Below are 22,463 nucleotides of genomic sequence, written 5' to 3'. Positions count from 1 at the left end.
TGTCGAACAAATCTGGATGGGTCATACTATGCCTGGTCTTCATAATGATTAAATACTGAGTCCAGTTATTATTAGTCGGTCAAGACCACAGATGATTCGTTGAGATATTTGTTTAATCAATGTAGGTTCGTTCATTCGTTCGTTCCTAAGGTTTACGTCCACTTCCACCTAAAGTGATATCGTAGACAAGTCAATGTAGGTATTACACTATCTGCTATATAGATACTGATCACCTAAAGTGATATCGTAGACAAGTCAATGTAGGTATTACACTATCTGCTATATAGATACTGATCACCTAAAGTGATATCGTAGACAAGTCAATGTAGGTATTACACTATCTGCTATATAGATACTGATCACCTAAAGTGATATCGTAGACAAGTCAATGTAGGTATTACACTATCTGCTATATAGATACTGATCACCTAAAGTGATATCGTAGACAATGTAGGTATTACACTATCTGCTATATAGACACTGACCAACTAAAGTGATATCGTAGACAAGTCAATGTAGGTATTACACTATCTGCTATATAGATACCAGTAATTCCTACGCTAGTAACAAACTAATAAAAAGCTGAAGTTGTTAAAAATTGATAAGATCATAGCTGTGTTTTTCTTTTAGTTTGAGTCATTCTATGTGTCTATGACTAGTCTCTGTCTACGATTGTATGTCATCTACGTTTGTAGTATCAAGCAATATAATGGCCATCTTGTATATCGAAGAGTCTGGTTTAGTTCACGGGAGTAACGGAACACTTAAAAATGAAATGAAATGAACACCCGACCTCCGGAACACTTAAAAGTCCCCACCATCCTTCGTTAAACTGGATGTAAGATTATTACACCAGTCGCTGTGATACGGATATTATCCAGGTAGTTTATCACTTTCTTGAGATGATCTCTCAGGTGAGTGGAATATTTCCTAGGAGGGTCAATGAAGGGCGTTTCCCTACACTAAAGAATTGTTCAGGAAATGTATGTAGGAAAACTGGTGTTGGTGTGTCAGTGTTTTGTGATCATTCTTATATAGAATACAAGGGGTGGGGGCGAGAGGGGTAAGAGCACCGGACTTTGTCTTGAATTAAATAATGTTGGCAGGTGGGGGGGAGCGTAGCACTAGTGCCCGGGAAAATAGTAGCCATAACAGTTGGAATGTCCCGCCAGAATTTTTCGCAAAGCACAGGTGAATGCCTGTCTTCATTAGCCAGGTGAAGAAAAAAAGTAGGACGTTAAACCCCCAAATCATTTCATTTCATTACTGAATATTAATAGGGAGGGAGAGAAATGGGGTTTAACGTTCACTCGACATCAACTAGGTCATTTCGAGACAAACACAGGGTTCAATTTTATTTCAATAATTCGCTTGCGTGTAGGGGTCTTTAGCAATGGGGGAAACCGGAGTACCAGTAGAAAACCAACGGGTTAGACAGGCTACCCTACTTCCTTTCACGTTCAACCGGAGAATCGAAACCACACCAGTTGACTCAATGGCAGACCTTATGATACAGCGCACACGTGCTAACAATTCAGCCATCCAACCCGCCATATTTATATGAAATGAACCAAACTGCAATCGTATATAAAGATAAACAAAAGCTTAGTTATCTTTCAACTCCGATGACGACGACAATACGTCAAAAATCTAAGTATAAGCAAAGTCCAGAATAAAGAGTTTAATGGTGTCGCGTAAGCTCTTTTGAATTTTCCGGCAAACGTTTCCCTTTCGGTGGATCTTGGTATTTGTACGTTATTAGCTGATACCAGAGTCGCGTTAATGGCCATCATCTTGCTATGAGTTGAGGAACCACCTTTTCCAGGTGTACCAAACTCACACCCGAGGGGCCCAAGAATGAAAAGGGCTTGGAAAAACTGGTATAGCGTGTAAACACAGTGAACGAGGTAATTGTGCAATATTTTTATTCTTTCATGTTATCCATTTAGATATTTATTCATTACAAGGACAACAGAATCGAACTTTGTAATCTTCACAATAGTGATCATACTGGTTTCGAGCTAGGCAGAGAAATCCGTACGATGGAGAGACAGTGACGTTCTCGCCGCATGTTCTAAAGTCGCGGCCATTGCTTCGACGACGGACATCTATGGCGAATGGTTTTTCACAAATCTCATTTGGATTTTCTTTTCGTAGCTGCCCCAATAATTCCCAATCACCTGTGCCTGAGGGGTTGTCACGGTCGTAGAAGTAGGTCCATTCATATCCGTTCGGACATGTGACTTGGGCTGAAAATAGAGAATAGTAACGAGACTGACATTTGGCGACGAGGCGGGGAATGATATGGGCCTGCTGACGATGCACTACTACTTCCAATGCATGGCTCTACCCGTGCAATGTCGGGTAATCCGCTAGTTCTATTAATAATTCAAGAAGTCACATACCCAAACAAGGGTTCATAAGTAGCCAAGGTCTAACAATATATAAATATATTCTGATTTCAGTTAAACTCTTTTGATCGGAAGAAAATGTTTACATTGTCTCTATTTAGCTCCACGCCCCCATCTTGTCCAGTGAACGAATATGACTGCAAATTAACACTGTATAAATGTCACATTAATTCTAAAAGATTACTAATCGTTGGTTTCTGGGTGCCAGATATTTTGTGTGTGTGTTAGTTGTATTTTACCGAGGTGATATCGCAGACAAGCCAGATATTGTATGGTTATTTTTTTCTTTATATAATACCTATGATAGCCTACTTACCGTCTAGACAGCAGTATCGAACTTTGTAATCGTCACACCTTTGATCGGGTTGACGAGCATTAACACATGCGAAACCCTCGATCGGTGATGCTGTAATCACTTCTCCTGTGTTGATACACGCTTTTGTAGATACGGTTTCATATTTCAAGGTAGCTGGTCTTGCACAGATATTATCATAGGGTCTTGCCGTTCGAAGACTGTCCAAGGGTTCCTGATCACCATAGCCGGACGGGTTGTCAAGATCATAGAATTGGGTCCATCTGTTACACTGAAGTACAACAAATTAATAAGTTAAATTTGAACTATCACCACACACTTTAAATTTGAACTATCACCAGACACGTCAGCGGCATTTCTGTCCAATCCTCTAAGAATACCCAGTGCCAAAGAATCTTTAGGTGCACTCGATTTCGATCAATCGTTACGGTCCATTTTTACTTAATTTACTTTTGTTATATTAGACGATTACGTACGGGAGGCGAATGGGAACTTATGTGATTTCGGGTAATTAGCCGAGAGAGAGAGAGAGAGAGAGAGAGGGAGGAGAGAGAGATATAGATGGTGGGGTTTAACATCCACTCGACGCAAGCTAGATCTTTGCGCGACTAACATATGTTTCAATTGCATTACAAGATCTCGCTTAGCAGTGGGAGAAACCCACGATGCTGGACAGACGACCCTACTCCTTGTCACTTAAAAGCGTGGAATCGAAACCACACTACTTGACTCAATGACAGACCTTATGATCCATCGCGCACGCATTAACCATTCGGCCAACCAGCAACCCAGAGCACGAACAGTGCCGAATTGACGTGTAATTTCTACCTCTATGCCATTATATTTTCTTGTTGGTGGAGTAAGCAGAGACCTGTATTGCTTAATTGGCTTCAAATATACAAAACCTTATGGTGGGAAGTAAAGAAATAGTCAATTTCCTTTGTGTGGACATGTCAGCTCAAAATAAAGTTTATAAACGTTCGCAAAAGGATATCTACTGACTGAAACGACCTCCAGGAAAAATACAAGTCCATCGTACCCTTTATTTAACCTTAATTTGCCTGAAAAGTCGAAGTCAGTTGTACTGGTAATTATGATTCGTATTTTAAACATCATTTTGAAGTTGTAATAAACCTACTCGTTGTTCTGTTCGCGACAAACATTCTCGTCCAAAAGTCTGTTTGTATTTTATGCGAAAAGACAAAAATGTGACTTAGATCAAGAATATCTACAATTTTGTGTGCCAGTCCGATGAGAGACAGAATTTCAGTGGCGTTGCTGGTGGCTATGGTGATGGTTGATTCCGACTTTCTCACGGATTGTATTACTGAACCATTTAGCTTTTCAAAGTCGAATCTTGAACTTTGTATGCAAAGCCGCTCTGTACAAATAATATGTCTACGGCGTATCGGCAATTTTAAAATGTATGTAAGATTATAGCTGTTAGAAACAAAATTAAACTGTATGTACGTCAGGTACGCTTATAGCTGTCAGAAATAAAATCATAGATTCTGATTTTTATTTTAAATCGCTAAAATAAATCTAAAGTTTCCACCCAAAATTAAGGTTCATTTGTAATATTACATCTTGTATTGGGGAGGGAGTGGAGCCATCCTGACAAAGCATATAGTTCTTTTTCAAATCCACATTGAAATGAAATGTGGTTTTAACGTCCTACTGTTCTGTACCTAATGCTGACACGTCATACTGTGAATTTTGATGACAATTTAGACAGGACAGTCGGGCTACTGCCTACTCTTATTTCGATTTCCTATAGCTAAGGGTTCTTTTACGTGCAGGCCATCAAGTACACGGAATCACGGTTTTCTTTACCTACCCGAACAATTAGACGGAAAACTTTGCGGAAAAACTTTCTGGGCAATCCCCGGGGGGCGATCTGAGACCTAGTTAGCAAACCACCACATCCACTCACTGTGCCACAGCAGCACCGTCAATGAACTCGGAGCCATGGTAGCTAAGTGAGTAAGGCGCTGGCTCGTTAGCTTGGAGGTCGTGGGTTCGCTCCCAGTGTTGCCCGAAAACGTTCAGCTGGATATTAAGGCGTAGTTTTGGTTCGCAGATGGGACGACTATAAACGAGATACCGTGTACACATTGGCGTGCACGTAAAAGATCCCTTGACAGAGCAGGTGGTAGCGCCGCGGTCTGGGCAAAATTAGCCTCATAGCACATTGTATATGCCCGTCTTTATTAGCCCATGTCTGAGCAAGAATAGTAGGACGTTAAACATCATTTCATTTCCGTTAATGAAATCAAATAATGAAAGCTCAACGAGCAAGAACTACGGCGATGAAGAATTTTACGCTTCTTGTAGAATCAATAGCAGCCTGTCTCGATCAGTTTGAGAAATTAACAGCAATCGCAGATCGACTGAACAGACTGACGATAAACAAACGATATATTAGTGGCCAGAAAATAAAAGATAGTTACCCAAAGCCACAAGAGCTAGTACTGCGATAATGAAGACTTTCATGGTTCTTGTAGAATCAGTAGCAATCTGTAAATTGCCTGACGACCAAAGATCCTGGACAGTCCTATATTCTTATTTCTAGGGTGATTTGAAAAATGATGTAATATATCTCCATTGTTAATGTTCGTAAACAATTTTGATTAATGGAAGGATTTGTGTGTCACGCACATTCATGCACAATTGATGAGGCAAGCAATTCACAATACTATGTCGTTTTGAACTTTGATCAGCGTGGGGACGAGGTGGACGTTGTCTGCGCCGGGCCCGCGCTCTTAAAACATCATGAAACACTGACTATAAATAACTCGTTCAAGAATATATCCCCATCTTTCTAGCTTATGCACAAATTTAGCGTGTAGCAATCTTAATAATTCCCAAACTAACGACTTTTAATATAAGTCTAAAAAGTTCCCCCCTTCACCAAAAGCAAAAGGGGGCTTCTCAAAGTACCATACTCGCAGGCCTTTTTTAGACCACTTCTTGATCTGCTGTAGTAAAATTTCAAAAACAACCGGAAGTTTCCGGCGTCAACAGCCTGCGCTCTTGGGTGGTGTGGGGCTAGATCTATTTGTTATGGCTAGCTCAAATTTTGTTAAGATCACTGAGATGTAAATTAGGTCAGGGCACGTGATTGTTGGCGTAATTGTATGTTATTGTTAAGGTAAGCATTGGGGCTAGGTACAGGGTTAGGTTTAAGAATTTGGGGGAGAGGTTAAGTCTCCACATAAGCACTGACCTAGGTTGCTGAAAAATTAGTTCGCGATATTTTCTAGCTTTATTAAAAATAGATACAATACATTAGATGTATATACAAAGGCGATTTCACTGTTTTTTTGGTGTTGGTGGCGCTGATGGTCTTCTTTGGATGGCGCTTCTGGTATTCTGGTATTTTTGTTTCTGAAGAAAAAAGAATAAATTTGGGGCTCTCGAGGGAGAGCCACATTAGTGTACTTCTTACTACGAATTGGATTTTCTAAAAAAATCGTGTTTGTTCCACATCACCGGGTTAGGGCTAGGGATTCTTATATCTAGTTGATTTTATTTACTAACGGTTAGGGATAGGATTTAATATATCATTTGCTTTGGGTTAGACTGGAGACTGGTCTTATTTAATCTAATTTACTGTGCACTAGGATGTTCAGATTTTTATTTTTAGAAAATGCTAAATATAAGTTTCTGTGTGAAGATTTTCGGGTGATTTTCTTGGAGATCAGTATAGAGTTTTCTGATGATTTTGGATGCAAGTGCTGCTGTTGCAGTAAATGGAACTACAAAAGGGGCTATTGCGCCAGAAATGTCATGATTTGGTTGGTTGAAATGAATTGAGACCGGTTTGTCTTTTTTTGGTGACTATGTCTGACCGGTGACCGTTAATTCCTTCCCTAAGTGCATTTTGAGTCTACCCTACGTATTGCTTGTCACAATTGTCTACATGAAATTAGATAAATTATGTTTGAACTACTGCACGAAAGTTGGTCTAATACTGGGAATTGTGTGCCAGATGTTTTTTTTATGAAAATGGTCGGATATGTTTGACATCTTGGATGGCCATCAGTTTTTGCTGATTGCATATTATTTGTTCCTTTGGCGGCAAGTTCAGCTAGAGTGTTGTTGTTTTATACGTCGGAGTATCCCCTTTCTCTTAGTTTACTAAATACCAGCGCACATGCTGACTCAAAGTGAGTCTTCTAGGTGCATATCCTATGAAAACGGAGAATCTGAGATTTTATGATGCCAGAGAAGGTATCTTTGGGGTGAAAGGAGCTCTTGTACAATAACTGATGTGTATCGGTTTCTTTAAAAAAAATTAAGTTTCCAGCTGGCCTGTGTTTTTGGTGTTGCTGCTTTTAAAGACGGTGGTGTCAAAGAAATCTATGCTGTTATGACTTACATTAGCGGTTAATTTAACAGATGGATGATGATGAACCAGAATGTTGAAAAACGTCCAAAATTCGTCTAGCGTGTGCGTCCAGACTATGAAAATGTCATCTAGAAAACGTCCCTTTCCCACTCCGCCATGAAGAGTTATGGTTGGGATTAGCGCTAGCCCTGTTTACCACCGTGGCCTATGACGAAAAGTTGAGCTGGCCTTATCATTTAGCACTGATCGTGGTGCAGGGCAAGATAATTGCTGCTTTATTTGTAAGCAACAACAGCCACAGTGGTGTACCTTTATGCTTACAGGTTACACCCCTGTGTTTTAGAATTTGAAACAATTCAAGGTTTCTCCCAAAAAGGTATCTTGAATGTTTTCTCAACGGCATAATAGGTGCAGTTAACAAAAAACTAAGTGAAATGTGTGCACATATTATTCAACGAATGCTACGTTGATGTGTGGACTTGACAAAAACTGTCTCATCGGGACTAACATATGATTCAATTTTATTTCACTGATTCATTTGTTCTTAGAGTTCGTTAGCCGTGGAAGGAAACGCAGAAAATCTACGAGCTGGACAGGCCATCTCCTACCTCTTGTAACGTTCAAGCGGGAACTCGAAACCACTTGACTTAATGACATACCTAATGATTTCACGCACACGCGTTAAACCACTGGACCATCCAACCTCCCGACTTCGGAGGCACTTGGTCTTTGAAACGATGGTATTAGTTTGCATTTGTCCAAATTGATGTCCATTTAACCAAGTAGCAAAATTGGTATGTCCGATACTATTTACTAAATAGTATTTGGTATTAGTATTTGGTATTTTATTACTAGTGCTACAGGGAAGTCTAACCAAGTACATTACAAAACATGTCACTCGGTCCTTGTATCATATTTATAAGTTTTCAAAATATGTATCATATTTATAAGATTTTCTTCACAACACAGACCCAAGTTACGTAGAGCATATTATTTACTAAAGCAGCCAAAGCAAAGGGGCGGTTTGCAATAGATAAGCACTGTGAATATGGCCTTTCTGATCTTGATTTTTTCTTTCTTTGAATTCTGTTGAAAAGTGCATTTCGTCGTCATATATCCAGATCAACCTACTCTATAAATACTGTCAAATTAATTACGTGTAGGGGTGTTGAATGGCCGGTTGGTTAGCGCGTGTGCGTTGTTTTATAAGGTCTGTCATTTAGCAAACTGGCGTGGTTTCGATTTCCCGGTTGTACCTGACAAGGAGTAGGGTCGCCTGTCCATAATCGTGGGTTTTCTCCGGGTCCTCCGGTTTCCTCCCACTGCTAAAGACCCCATCGCGCAAGCGAATTATTGAAATAAAATTGAACCACATGTTAGTCCCGAAATAACCTGTCATTGAGTCAACTGGCGTGGTTTCGATCGCCTGTACACCCTCGTGGGTTTTCTCCGAGTCCTCTGGTTTCCCCCCACTGCTAAAGACCCCTACAGACAAGCGAATTATTGAAATAAAATTGAACCACATGTTAGTCCCGAAATAACCATTGGGTCAAATGGCGTGGTTTCGATTTCCCGGTCGTACGTGACAAGAGGAGTAGGTTCGCCTATCCAACCTCCGTGTTTTCTCTGGGTCCTCTGCTTTCCTCCCAACGCAATAGACCCCTACGCGCAAGCGAATTATTGAAATAAAATTGAACCATATGTTAGTCCCGAAATAACCTAGTTTGTGTCGAGTGGACGTTAAACCCCACCTTTTCTTTCTCTCTTTCTCTCATTACGTGTACTGTTACAAAGAAAATGAATTATATGTTTTCGAGTGTCTATTACGCTTTTTAATTACCTTACATAGCACACATGTTGCAAGCTGCATGCATTACTTATGATATTGTCGTATAAATATTTATTGCTTTGCCACCATTTCCATTTTTCATGCACATATATTGAATGCATGTATGACTTAGACAATCCCGTATGTACATTAATAATATATTTGATTTGTTGAACCCCATTTTTCTCTCCGTGCTGATAGCCTCGTCTGTCACACAATTAGTTTTTCTGCAGTATTCTGCTATGCACTGGTTAATTGGGCATAATAAAATATTTTTATTACTTGAATGTCATCAATTGTGCATGGATGTAAATGACACACCAATCCTTCCATTAATCAAAATTGTTTACGAACATTAAGAATGAAGATATATTGCGCTGCTGTGGCCCGGTGAATGGATGTGCTGGTTAGCTAAGGTTACATCCACACACAGGCATATTAGCGTGCCCACGTGTCTACGTCTGGAGGGGGGGGGATAAGATCCCCTAAGGTCCACCAAAATAAACCATAACCGAATCAAAATATGGGTCTACGTCTGGAGGGGAGTAACCGAATCAAAATATGCCCTTTTCATTGACTAGATGTTTCTTCTTAATCGTCTTCTTAGTCTTTAACGTCCGCTTCCACCAAAGGTGATATCGCAGACAAGTTGTATATATTATATACATCTAAATTATTAATCATATATTATAGGTCCTATAATAGAGTAATTGAAGAAGGGAGCATTACGAGAGAGAGAGAGAGGGAGAGAGCTTGTCTGTATTTATCATTTAGAGGTACAATGTATAAAAATCAAGCGTTTTGGTAGGACGACCATAAAATGATTAGTATGACGTTACCTTATACATCGTCGATGTCACAGTACCAGTACCAGTCATTCTTTATCTCAAGATCTGCGAAAAACTCGACAAGTTGTAATGTGGAACTCCAGATCCCTTCAAAACGACAATGACAAACTAATGCCAGTTTAAACCGTGCCTCGGGCTTCATACAACAATTTCCAGAACGAGTCGCTAGAATAGTAGGGAAATCAAATGGAACTACACGCCTGTATCTTAATAAAATACCCTCCTAGGAAATATTTCATTCGTCCCAAGAGAGTGCTAGACAACATGGAGGAATATCGGTAGCATTGTCAAAGTTACTGAAAGCAGCGATGGTTCTAATAGTCGTACGTCCTGTTTAGAGAAACATTGTGGCTTGACCCCCGTGACTTGAGTAAACCTTCATCCCAGTAAACCAAACCAATCGCTTCGAGATCCAAGATGGCCGCCGTAATATATTTGAACGAAGTGGTGCCTATCAAAAATGAAAAGAAATTAAATGTAATGGGGTTTAACGTCCTGTTGTTCTGCCCCGACTGGGCTAAAGGTGACGGGCATACGCAATACAGTGTGCTATGGGGGCAATTTTGTCCGGACAGCGGCACTATGGTCTACTCATATATATATTCCAACTACTAAGGGATCTTTCACCTGCACGCCAATGTCTACATGGGACCTCGGTTTTTCGTCCCATCGGAACAACTAGACAACTCGCTGTGTTAGACTCTCTGTCCGGCACCACTGAACTTTCTCGCAAAAGTGAAAAGCTAAGGTATTAAATAGCATTTGTGGAAAATTTGTTCGGAACGTTTTCATCATCCAAACCCTCAAAAATAGGTTACGTGCCCTTGTTTTGAAATTAGTCTCGCTTAACCAGCCTACCGACCATTCTACGTCTGATTGACAGCCCGGGATAATCAAGACTCGATCCTTTTTTACGACACACAACACAAAGCTGGAACAAGAAATTGAACTTAGAAACACTCACGTTAGGCAACTCAACAATTGTTTTAAGAACCTTGTAAAAGTAAAATTACTGCTAGTATCAGTATAACGCAAGTTTTTCAGAGATATTATTTGTACTAAAACAAAAGATGCCGCTCCCAACGGTACAGTTAATGATAAAGCAATTTAAAAAATAAAACGAACGTAATTTCTAAAGCTGCTGTAATAACCAAAAGGCTAAATATTACTGCTATTCAGAATCGTCAAAACAATAGATTTTTTACGGCTGTAATAGTTGATAGATGTTTAGAGAATTGCACGCGCGATGGCTATTTATAGTCTCATCATACTGCGTGGTTAGGCAGAAATCACTTCGAGCCAAGCCACTGAAGAGTGCAAATTCGCCGTGTCGAGACCAACTTTCTGCAAGGGAAAATTTTCACTGCACGGGTCATCCTAATACTGGCCTCCAGGTTAGCAACCCACTGCATGAAGCATGTCAGTCTTCATCAGCTAAGTCGGTGTAGAAAAGTAGGACGTCAAACGCCATTTCATTTCATAATATGTTGGAATGTAATCTTCAAAACCAGTACACGTCGGCGTGTACTCTGTTCTTTAGCGCGATTTATAATGAGACAGCGCGTAAGTGAAATACACTATTCAAAAAAAGTAGGGGATATTTGATTTTTAAGTGTTATTAAAGTCACCTAATGAAACTGACGAAGAAACAAATGACAAAATGAAATGAAGTTCACATTCATCGATTTATTCCAAATGATCGTTAGACTAAGTAAGGCACAGACTGACCATTATAAGGGTAAAATGATACCCGGGGTCAAACAGCAAAGTTACCACAGCATCACAACCAAGTCAGTAACGGGTAAATCCTCCTCTGTTTGCCAAACAAGCATTGATCCGACGTGGCATACTCCTAATGAGACGTCTAAGGTCATTTTGGTCCAGATTGTCCCATTCCTGTTGCAACGCAGCAGCAAGTTCTTGGACATTGTCAGGACGTTGTTGACGTTGACGTAACCTCTGTCCAAGCATCTCCCAGACATGCTCGATGGGGGAGAGGTCGGAACTCAGTGCTGGCCAAGGTAATGTGGTGATGTTCTGTTGTTGGAGGTAACCTGTAACGATCCTGGCCCTGTGACATCTTGCGTTGTCATCCTGGAAGATGAAACGGCGGCCATGACGTCGTGCGAACGGCACAACATGGACTGCCAAGATGTTGTCCCGGTAGTACTGGCCTGTAACACGCCCTGCAACAACATGTAAAGCCGTTCTTCCAGCAACAGTGATGCTTCCCCACACCATAACAGAACCACCCCCAAATCGATCATGTCTGATGACGTTAACGTCTTGGAAGCGCTCGTTTCGACGACGCCACACCCTCCTACGTCTGTCCAAAAAATCAACAGTGAACCTTGACTCATCTGAAAACATCACATTGCGCCAGCGTCGATTATCCCAGTGTTGACGATCCCTACACCAACGACGTCTTGCCTGAATGTGATGATCTCTCAAACAAGGGATCACGCGAGGACGTCGGGCGCGAAGGTGACCCCCATGCAGTCGATTCCGAATCGTCTGGCCACTCACTCTCACACCAGTGTCTGTTTGAAGACGAGCGCTGATCTGATTTGCTGTGATGACACGATTTCTCAAGGCCAAGGTACGGATAAATCGATCCTGGGCTTGAGTTGTCGCCCTTGGTCGACCTGAGCGTGGTCTGTCCTGTACAGATTGTGTATCACGGTATCTGGACCATAGCCTGCTTATGACAGACTGAGAAACATTCATCGTCCGCGCCACAACCGCCTGTGTTGTGCCGATCTGTAGCATGCCAAGGGCACGTAACCTTTCATTTTGGGTAAGCCGACGCATATCAAAATTTGTTTTCTGGTCACTAAAACAATTAAACTGATGTTTCCACCCTGGAATTCAATGCCACAATGACTGTAACATTCAAAGTCGTGCAAATCTTGGGTTGGACCCCCATGATGATCCCAAGCATCACCTGCATTACATGCGGTAGCTATTGGTGCGTTTGGGCGTCACATGTAACTGGAAATGTTTCTTCTGTTAGGTTCTATAGTGACTTTTTTCGTAGTCATTTGCATATTTTAGTATTATGCCCCCAAAATCAAATATCCCCTACTTTTTTTGAATAGTATATCAATCCGCACAGCTAGAACTATGGCGGGGGAAAGCGGCAAAAACCTAATGTTATGTAGAAATGTCTAATTCGAAACACACATGTAACATAATGCCATACCAAATACCTAAAACGTCTAATGCAAAAAACAAAATACAAGAAACCTCTAATACAAAATACCTCATACGTCTATTGCAAGAGACAAAATACAAGAAACCTCTAATACAAAATACATATAACCTCTTATGCACAATTGATTTTACAATCTGAAACATCTACCATAAGCATTAGATGACATATCTCGTTGTCATTACTTACGTTTCTCCGCTGAATTATCTTTATTTAGGTCAAGGTCGAACTATTTTCTAATCGACACAATGATTTCTCCCAAACGAAGGGAGCTAACTCTAGTTTATTGTTCTCGTCATGGCTGTCGAAATTATCAGCGAACTCAAACGACTGATAACAAATTTAGCTTATAAACTTGAAAGTAGGCAATCCATTGAGTATGTTGCAAGAGAATTAGACATGGTGTCTGGTATCTTGTCAGAGGTATCGGTGGAGTTTGATGATTCTCAAATAGACCATGCCATGCAATGTTTGTCTTCTGCATATGATCTTGTGAATACCATGCTTCAAGTTGAAGTTCAACAACAAGCGCAAGGAGAATCTTTTGGAGTACAACCAACTTATGTGAACGGGAAAACGGGCAGGCCAAAGACTGAAATACCATTGAGCCAGCTGGAATTTTTGATAGAGTGTAATTTCAAGCAGAAAGATATTGCCGAACTTTTTGGAATTAGTGTCAGAACATTGAGGACAAGGCTTTCAGAGTATGGCATCAAATATGGAAATAAATTCAGTACAATATCTGATGAAGAACTGGATGTAAAAACTGAGCAGATATTAATAAACCATCCAGATGTTGGCTATAGATCTGTGAGGGCACACTTACTTAGTGATGGAGACAATGTTCAAGAAATAAGGGTTCGTGAATCTGTGAGAAGAGTGGATTTAGAAGGGTGTATATTGCGGCATCTGACCATTTTGAAACCAAACATACGCAAATATAATGTGAGAGCGCCAAACTCCTTATGGCATATTGATGGCTACCATAAGCTCATCAAGTAAGTCTGCCAAAACTTCTATCACCAGTATTTCCATTTTACGCTCACCCTGTGACTGAGTTTGATAGACAACTCGGTTAAGGCTTTAGTAGAGTTCACATATTTTTTTACTAGTTACATTACACACCAATAGACCAATGGTATTGCTGGAGGATAAGTCTGATAAACCTTTAGCTTCAAGTCCAATTCAGAATATTTTCTTGAGCTCCACAATGATAAATACTCTGCAGAGGGCGCTTGGGAGTCAGGTATGTTTACCTGATGCCATTCTGCAATTGGGTTTGTTACCTCTCCATTTTTTTTGGTAGTTATATTTCTTTCATGTAGGCCCTACTGTTATGTTAATTACAAATGGGCTATAGGCAAAAGCCTGTTGATATTCATTAAATTTAAATTTTTCTTCATGGAGTTAATATGTAAAAGTCTGTTTATTAACAGATCAAATTATATTGTTACAGAGTGTGACTATTTAGATTTGTAATTAGATTTTTACGTTTACTTTTTGCAGTTGGAGAATGGTTATCCATGGTGGAATAGACGGTTTCTCCAGATTACCTGTATATTTAACAGTTTCTGATAATAACAGGTCTGAGAATGTGGTTCAGAGTTTTATGGAAGCTGTCACAGTGTATGGTATTCCGCAAAGAGTTAGATCTGACAAAGGCGGTGAAAATGTTCTTGTTGCCAAATTTATGGTTGAACAAAAGGGAGTAGGAAGAGGCAGCCATATAACTGGACGCAGCGTTCACAACCAAAGGTTTGTGTTTATACTGTAGATTATGACATTACACAAGTCCAAAAACTTTATTTTTCTCATAGCTCGACTATGATCGATATGTGGCGGTTATTGCTAGCCAGACAGGGCATGCTCACCCTTCTGGAAAACCTGATGCCTTTCTGCGACTGGGTTTGTCAACCCGACATCACTTTCAGAGAGTCCACATAGTTAATATTGTTTGTTAGGTATTTTTATTGACTACCAGCTTTACAAAACATTTAAAACATAATATAGCACACACTCTAAAGGTCAACTTGACGAAATTAATAGTCATGTCAAATTTGTCCCTATAGCTTAATTTCAAGATTGAAGCAAAATTTCATGTTATTAAAAACAGAGAAATATTTAGCTGTTACTGATAGTGATGTTAGTACTGTAAAAGTTTATTATTTCCAGTAAATGTATTTTATCTTTTCAGAATTGAGCGATTTTGGCGAGATGTGTGGACAGGCTGCATTGGATTATTTTATAATTTATTTTGCTCAATGGAGAACCAAGGTATTCTAATACCTACTGATGAACTACATCTTTATGCCCTGCACTATGTTTTTTTACCAAGAATTCAGAACCACCTTGATTTTTTTTAGAAATGCCTTTATGAGACGGCCATTGAGAACTGCCCAATGCCAATCTCCAATTCAGATGTGGACATATGGTCAAATGCTGAATCCATCTGAAACGTTGACACATGAGGTATGTATATACGAACTTGTGTCTTTTTATCTTTGCATCTTGCTATTTATTATCATTAAACTCATTAATTAAAACAATATATTCCACTTAAGTACTCAATTCATGTAGCACTACAGTCAAAGATATTTTGAATACCTGTAGATGTTAAATTATATAAACCACACATGCATTTTCTGCACCAGATAAATAATGAAATATTTCTGTAAGTGAAACTTTCTCAGTAATACTTCGCCAGTATATAATCTTCACTATTTTTTGTTATAAAAAAAATACTTGTGTTGTAAACTTGGCCAATGTTTCTATTATGAAACTAGTTTTTTCCTTCACTCCTTATACCAGTAATACATTGTCAACTTTAATATAATTTTCATTTCAGAATATTCAAGACTTTGGAGTGAATCGAGAAGGATTATGGACTGGGAATGAACCTGATTGTGTTGAGATTCCCCAGAACTCTTGTATCATTCTTGATGATGTTGAAGAAGAATTAAGAAACCATGTTGACCCACTACAAACATCCGATTCTCATGGAATTGATATGTTTTGCAAAACTGTTCACTTTCTTACAAGTAAAATTGATTTATCGGATCAATAATTATGTGCTGCAGGCCAAAAATAAAAAATCTGGTCTTTCATTATGAGAGTAGTTATTTATATTATTATTATTTTATTATGATTTGTCCCATGCTTAGGGGGCCCGGTGTGGCCAACTCTAGCAAAGCATTAAATGTGTTGTTTATGGTAAAGAGTAGGATATGGTTAAACTTCCAGCAAATCATTAAATGTGATGTTTGTGGTAAAGAGTATGATATGATTAAACTTCTATCAAGCCATTAAGTGTGATATATATGGTAAATGAATATGATATGGTTTAAACTCTACCAAACCATTGAATGTGTTTGTGACAAAGGGTGTAATATGGTTGACCTTCTAGCAAACCATTAAATGTGATGTTTACGGTAAAGGGTACAATATAGTTAAACCACTAGCAAAGCCTTAAATGTGATGTTCATGGTAAAGAGTACAATATGGTTAAACTTCTTGCAAACCATTAAACGTTTTGTTTGTAGTAAAAAGTATAATATGGATAAACTTCTAGTGAACAATTAAATGTGATGTTTGTGGTAAAGAGTACAATCTGGTTGAACTTCTAGTAAATCATTAAATGCGATGTTTGTGATAAAGAGTATGATCTGGTTAAACGTCTATAAAACCACGAAATGCGATATTTGTGATAAAGAGTATGATATGTTTAAACTTCTAACAAATCACTAAATATGAGGTTTGTAGTAAAGGGTATGGCTTGGTTGAACTTATAGCAAACCATTAAAAGTGATGTTTGTTTGGTTAAACTTCTAGCAAACCATTAAATATGATGTTTGTGGTATATAGTATGATACGGCGAAACCTCTAGCAAACTATTAAATGTGATGTATATGGTGAAGAGTACGATATGGTTAACCTTCCTGCAAACCATTATATGTCATGTTTGTAATATAGAGTATGATACTTCTTGCTTGTGGCGAAGTATTTGTTATCACTAAAATTCTATTCAAATGTGATGTTTGTGGAAGGTTATTGTTACTGCTAATCTTTTTTTGATTCATCTAATTGTCCAGCCATGCATTATATTTCTATACAAGATGTAAACTTTGTAAATGTTCATTATTTGTGCCATGTGTATAACTGTATATAATTTATTTATCAATTATCATGTATAAGGGGCCAACGGCCTAAAAGTACAAATAAACTATTCTTATTCTTATTATTCTTAATTATTTATTTTTATACGCCCACATTCAAAAAATGTGGTCGTATTTTGCCGTCGCCCCTGTCCGTCCGTCCACAATTGGCTGGTGAACGCGATAGAGGCCACAGTTTTGGTCGAATTTTAATAAAATTTTGTGTGTAGGTTTATATCCATAAGATCTCGGACAAGTTCGAATTTGGGTTTGATTTGACAAATATTCACAGATATTTAACCCTTGATACACCAAAAATATGTTCAAATTTGCTTGAGAATGCGATAGAGGCCACAGTTTTGGTCGAATTTTAATTACAAAAATGTGTGTAGGTTTATATCCATAAGATCTTGATTCGACAAATATTTCTGAAGTATAGTCTTTGATATACCAAAAAAATATTTTTTAAAAGTGGGCGTATCTTGCTGGGCAACCACTTGTTTAAATTATTCATAAAAGTGCATAAAAACTACTCTTGAAAGCTTTATAATTTATTTTTTAAAAATGATTTTAAAAACAAGGCCTGCATATTCCCGTCTCCGGGGATGATCTGAAAAACACAACAATAAAATGACCCTGTCAATCAGGTTTACATATCAATGATATTATAGGAATATATTAACAGCAGAAGAAATTTAAACATGTTTAATTATAGCTCTAGTGTATATCTGAGAAGCTAATCTTTCAAATATATTTATAACAATTGTACTCTGATGTTTAAAAGCATTGTAGATTGCTAAAATAGACATTTTCAAAAGAAAATTATTTTTCTATTGCATTATTGGGGTTCACGAAGCTGATTCAGCAGAAATTTGTCATTTCTGTTTAAATAACATAGACTACAGCTATATTTTTCTTGTAGTTTATGTCGAGTTGCAATATAAGTTTCTTCTCCTGTTTATATAATGTAGTACATAACATAAACACGTGCTCTATCAGAGTATACAATATGGACAGCAAAGAATAAAGGAGGGAATTATGAAAGACTTTGATTGCTTTTGAATCTTATGGATAAAATTAGTGAAATATGAAACAATGGTTTTGCACTACAAGAAACAGTCCCTTTAATTGATGCCAAATCCATATGCACCTACTATTATATTTATCATAGATTTCTCAAGGAAGGAATATTCTTTAAGGGATGAGGTTTGGCTAAATGTAATTGATGGGGCACTTGTATTCACAGTCGTTAACAGATCGCTTTTGTGATCAAACAATATCAGCCCAATTTTTATATTATTGCTTATCGAAGAGCTTCCAGTCACTGCCCGTAAAAAATCTTTAATAGTCAGTTTGACAGGTGTGTTTACATCTGTTATATCATTTAGGCTTATCCACTCTGAAGTTATCTTCCCTCCTGTAAGTAAAAAATGAAATTTTATTATTTGAACATTAACACTGTGGCAGCCAACAAAATATATGCACTTATGAAAAAGTGTTAAATGATGATAGTATATATTCTGAATATTCAAGACATGCATATAAAAGCTATGGCAATAACTAAAAGTATATAACTATCGTTATTTTCTTGAATTATTTCAGGATTTCAAACTTAACTGTTGAATCACATGTATCGCATACCAAATTAAGTCGGAATCAATCCCCCCCCCCCCAAAAAAAAATGGGCAAGTCTCAAGCATTACCTATGTGGACTCTCCTAAGGGATGCCAAGTTGACAAACCCATTTGCAGAGTGGCATCATGTGTTCTGGAAGGGTGAGCATGCCCTGCCTCACTGGGCCTTGCTGGCGACGCCTGCCATAGTACCTATCATAGTGGACAAGGCACATAAAAATCATCACAGATTACACCTGACTCAAATCATTATCATTACATAAAATGAAGGATTAATGAACTTAGTTACGTTATAATCATTAGTGGTAATCTTTTCCTTATTTCAAAATCATTTCACTTTAAGACTAATGCAGCGCATTTACATTCTTTAGAAATAGATTTTATGAAAATTCCCTGCCATTCAGAAAATTAAATGGAAAATCACTAGATATCTGAAATGCCCTCAGACTCCACTGACTTCAGTGGTGCCTGTGTATAAAGAAAAATTAACTGAACCAGACTACAATATAGTTGTTACAAAAAAATTGTTACAGAAAGTTTTTGTATTGCATTTAATAACTGTTCTCCATAACTTGTGTTTATGTGTTCCTGTATATGTGACTAAAGAATAATTACTTACTTTGCAATTTTCTAAGAAATTGATGTAAATTGTAAACAATAATTTCCTCAATATTCTTTTCTTCTTGATCTGACGAATAACTTGGTTGATACATATCTATGATATCTTAGTATGTTGTTTCATGTATACTTAAAAAATTCCAAGTCCAAAAGACGATGAAACCCCCACACTCAAAAACTAGGAGGGCGGAAGATTCCCTGTGACAGTGTAATCTCGTTCGGATCTCAGTGATACATCTGAGGGAGAGCAGGAACCAGTCCGTGTAGATAAAAGTATAAAGACAAATCCCCCAGGAACAAACTCGATCAAACACTGTATAGTTTTAAAAGGATGTAATCTAGTACAAGACGCGTTTCGGGCTTAATAGCCCTTCATCAGTTGGTGTTACAAAACAATATGATAAAAATTAATCCAGATCTATGATGTATATATACAAATTTTAGCGCATGCGCTTTAAAATTAATTTGGATTAAATAATCCTTAGATTAAGATTCTATTAAAAATAAATAATCCTTAGATTAAGATTCTATTAAAAAATGAAAACATAATCCCTATACTGGGATTAAAAAAGAAAGATAGAAATTTAATCCCTATACTGGGATTAATTATATTTTTTTAAAAATAGGTGATTAAATTAAATTCTGCGGCCAATTGCTTCCATGATTCTTCAAAAAGGTCTGGATCTTCTTGGAGCTGATTCAATTCGAGAATTTTTTCTGTAGTATTTGTTGGTTCTATTTCTTTAGAGGTCCCGTCTGTTTCCGGGATGGAGAAGGAAAGGTGGTCAAAATTAATCGTGGGATAAGTTGAACGGCGGCGGGCCTCAAAAGGCGGGACCCATGTAGATGGTTTTTCCGGTATACAGGTGGGGGGTATTTTGACGGTCATCTTCTTCTTACATGGAGATGCCTTCTTTTTCTTTAATTCTTCTTCTGGAATCTTGTTGTTCTTCTTCCATTTATTCGTAAGATAATTGAGCTTCTCTTCATTGCTACTTAGGTGGTGAATATTCTTACGGTGTTTGTATAGATTGTGTCTTCTCGTGAAATCGGTATTGCAAAGACTGCAATGAGCCGTTGCGTCCATCTTGGCAAACAAAAAGTTTTAAAGAATGTTTGAAAAAATCGTTAAGCTAATTCGTTTAGTCCACCGGGGCTAGTTGTTGCTAGCAACGTTATGAAGCTTTCCCCATGACGTAATCGTTTGTTTAAATTGCGCGAAGTTTTTGAAAGGATTTTTATATTGATAGTATGATTATAAATATTAAAATGATTGCTTACGGTTGTATCTTTGAAATTTCGTATGTCGCTTAAATGATTATAAAATCTGCGTTTGCAGGTATCCGAGGTTTGGCCAATGTATTGTATCCCACATAAGTTGCAGGAAATAGCGTAAATTATATACGGGGTGTCGCATGTGAGATAGCTTTTAATAAAATATTTCTTTTTGTTAACAAGTGATTCAATTGACGAAGTGATAATTAAGTGTCGGCAAACGGAACAATTATTGCCGCATTTATAACAACCATTTGGTTTAGGTAAAGAAATTGAAATATCGGAACGTATTAGTAAATCTTTTAGGTTTTTGTTGCGTCTAAAACATACTTTAAGTGGAGTATTTGAAATCGATCGGGTTTCAATGCTATTATCTAATACTGAAAATTCTCTACTGATGGTTTTTTTGAAATTGACATGAGGGATAAAGTTAGTTACGAACGTGAGTGATTTATCTATAATTTTATCCTTGTATTTAAGCAAATCGTCTCTATTGATTAGGCGGGCTTTATCAAAAGATCTGTTAATAAGTTGAATCGGATATCCTCTTTTTAGAAACTGGATCCGACAGTGTCTGAGGGAATGTTCTCTATTGGTGGTGTTGCTGGAAATTCGGCAAATTCGTAGAGCTTGACTAAAAGGTAGATTGCGTTTCTGATGTATGGGATGGCAACTTAGGTAGTGGAGATACAGGAAGCTATCCGTTGGTTTGGAATATAATTTAGTTTGAAGGTGTTTATCAGCGTCTTTATAAATGGTGACATCTAAAAAATTTATCTTGTTGAGGTCGTACTCGAGAGTGAGTTTGATCGAAGGTAGGAGATTGTTGAACTCCTCTATGAAGTCAGTCAGACTCTGTACATTAGAGGGCCACAGGAAAAAAATATTATCGATGTATCTGTACCATACAAGAGGTTTCATCGAGGTTTTTTCTAAAAAAGATTCTTCTAAGTCGCTCATAAAAATACAAGCTATGCTGGGGGCTGCTTTGGTACCCATACTGATTCCTTGGTTTTGTAAGTAGTATTTGTGGATCCTCTCACACTCTAGAGACACCTGAGCGCTACTTTAGCGTACTTTCTCTTACACCTTTTACCTCCGGTATGGAAGAAGAAAATCCGAATAAACGACCTAGAAACGATATTGAACCTGAAACATTTTTTCTACTCATTTTACCAACAGCAAAAAGCTTCCAGACAATCTAGTCCCGTATCTACGGGTCTTCAGAAAACTACGATTCAACTTACTCAAATGTGATAACCACATTACTTTTTTGAATTTATCCATAGAAAAACACTTTGTACCTAAAGGATTAAATCAAAGTAAAACCTTACCGCAAACACCGGATTTCCCGAGTCGCTTCCAAATACGTTGGGAAGCGGCGCATCAAAACTTTGGCAAAGAACTCACACTCATCCTATTAGACTACTGGAACAACCATAAAATTAATATACAAAAAGAGTTAGAAGAAGTCTCCGAAGAAATCCGCAAGATAGACGCCAGTGAGGAAAACAAGGAACTCCTCTTTTCCATAGTATCCAACGCATTGGAAGATTTCAAAAAAAGACCAAAAAATGCCAAGAAGATTCCAGAAAAGAAGCCTGAATAAGGAAGAATTAGACCAGATCATTATCAATCTATCTAAATTTAAATTATCAACTATTCACCTAGAAGCTTTAGCCTTTGGTCTTAATTTTATACCTACACCCACCAAAACTGAAGAATTAAACATCCTAACTGATTGCAAAATTTTCGAAAGAACTATTCGCCTAAATCATTACCATAGAAACACTCCTAACAACCAGAATTATGTACCTCGCCCA

General features: G+C 38.0%; 1 protein-coding gene and 1 long non-coding RNA gene across 4 annotated transcripts; one reads left to right on the top strand and one right to left on the bottom strand.

The window, feature by feature from the left end:
- Positions 1 to 1,908: 1,908 nt before the first annotated feature.
- Positions 1,909 to 9,757, bottom strand: LOC126822148 (uncharacterized). 3 transcript variants are annotated; one of them, XR_007680677.1, is made up of 3 exons: positions 9,743 to 9,757; positions 2,728 to 2,995; positions 1,909 to 2,249 (listed from the first exon to the last, which is right to left on the bottom strand). It is a non-coding gene; the product is annotated as an uncharacterized LOC126822148 (long non-coding RNA). The 3 variants fall into 3 exon arrangements; XR_007680676.2 differs by lacking the exon at positions 9,743 to 9,757 and adding an exon at positions 5,175 to 5,256; XR_008788072.1 differs by lacking the exon at positions 9,743 to 9,757 and having other exon boundaries at positions 2,728 to 5,158.
- Positions 9,758 to 13,249: 3,492 nt separating this feature from the next.
- Positions 13,250 to 15,935, top strand: LOC130010219 (uncharacterized). Its single transcript, XM_056100802.1, has 4 exons — positions 13,250 to 13,960; positions 14,469 to 14,717; positions 15,157 to 15,431; positions 15,808 to 15,935. Exons 1-3 carry the CDS (start codon positions 13,260 to 13,262, stop codon positions 15,323 to 15,325), a joined length of 1,119 nt encoding a protein of 372 aa, XP_055956777.1. The 5' UTR covers positions 13,250 to 13,259; the 3' UTR covers positions 15,326 to 15,431; positions 15,808 to 15,935.
- Positions 15,936 to 22,463: the final 6,528 nt, after the last annotated feature.

The sequence above is a fragment of the Patella vulgata genome, chromosome 5 (genome assembly GCF_932274485.2).
Source record: "Patella vulgata chromosome 5, xgPatVulg1.2, whole genome shotgun sequence".
Lineage (NCBI taxonomy): Eukaryota > Metazoa > Mollusca > Gastropoda > Patellidae > Patella > Patella vulgata.
The sequence above is the reverse complement of the archived record's forward strand: the minus strand, read 5'-3'. Positions and strand labels throughout refer to the sequence as shown.

What these genes read in the sequence shown, in the direction of transcription:
- LOC130010219 (XM_056100802.1), top strand. Translation starts at nt 13,260, where the DNA reads ATGGCTGTCGAAATTATCAGCGAACTCAAACGACTGATAACAAATTTA. An exon ending in GGCTACCATAAGCTCATCAA is followed by an intron (nt 13,961 to 14,468) that starts GTAAGTCTGCCA and finishes TACTTTTTGCAG; the next exon opens with TTGGAGAATGGTTATCCATG. An exon ending in CGCAGCGTTCACAACCAAAG is followed by an intron (nt 14,718 to 15,156) that starts GTTTGTGTTTAT and finishes TTATCTTTTCAG; the next exon opens with AATTGAGCGATTTTGGCGAG.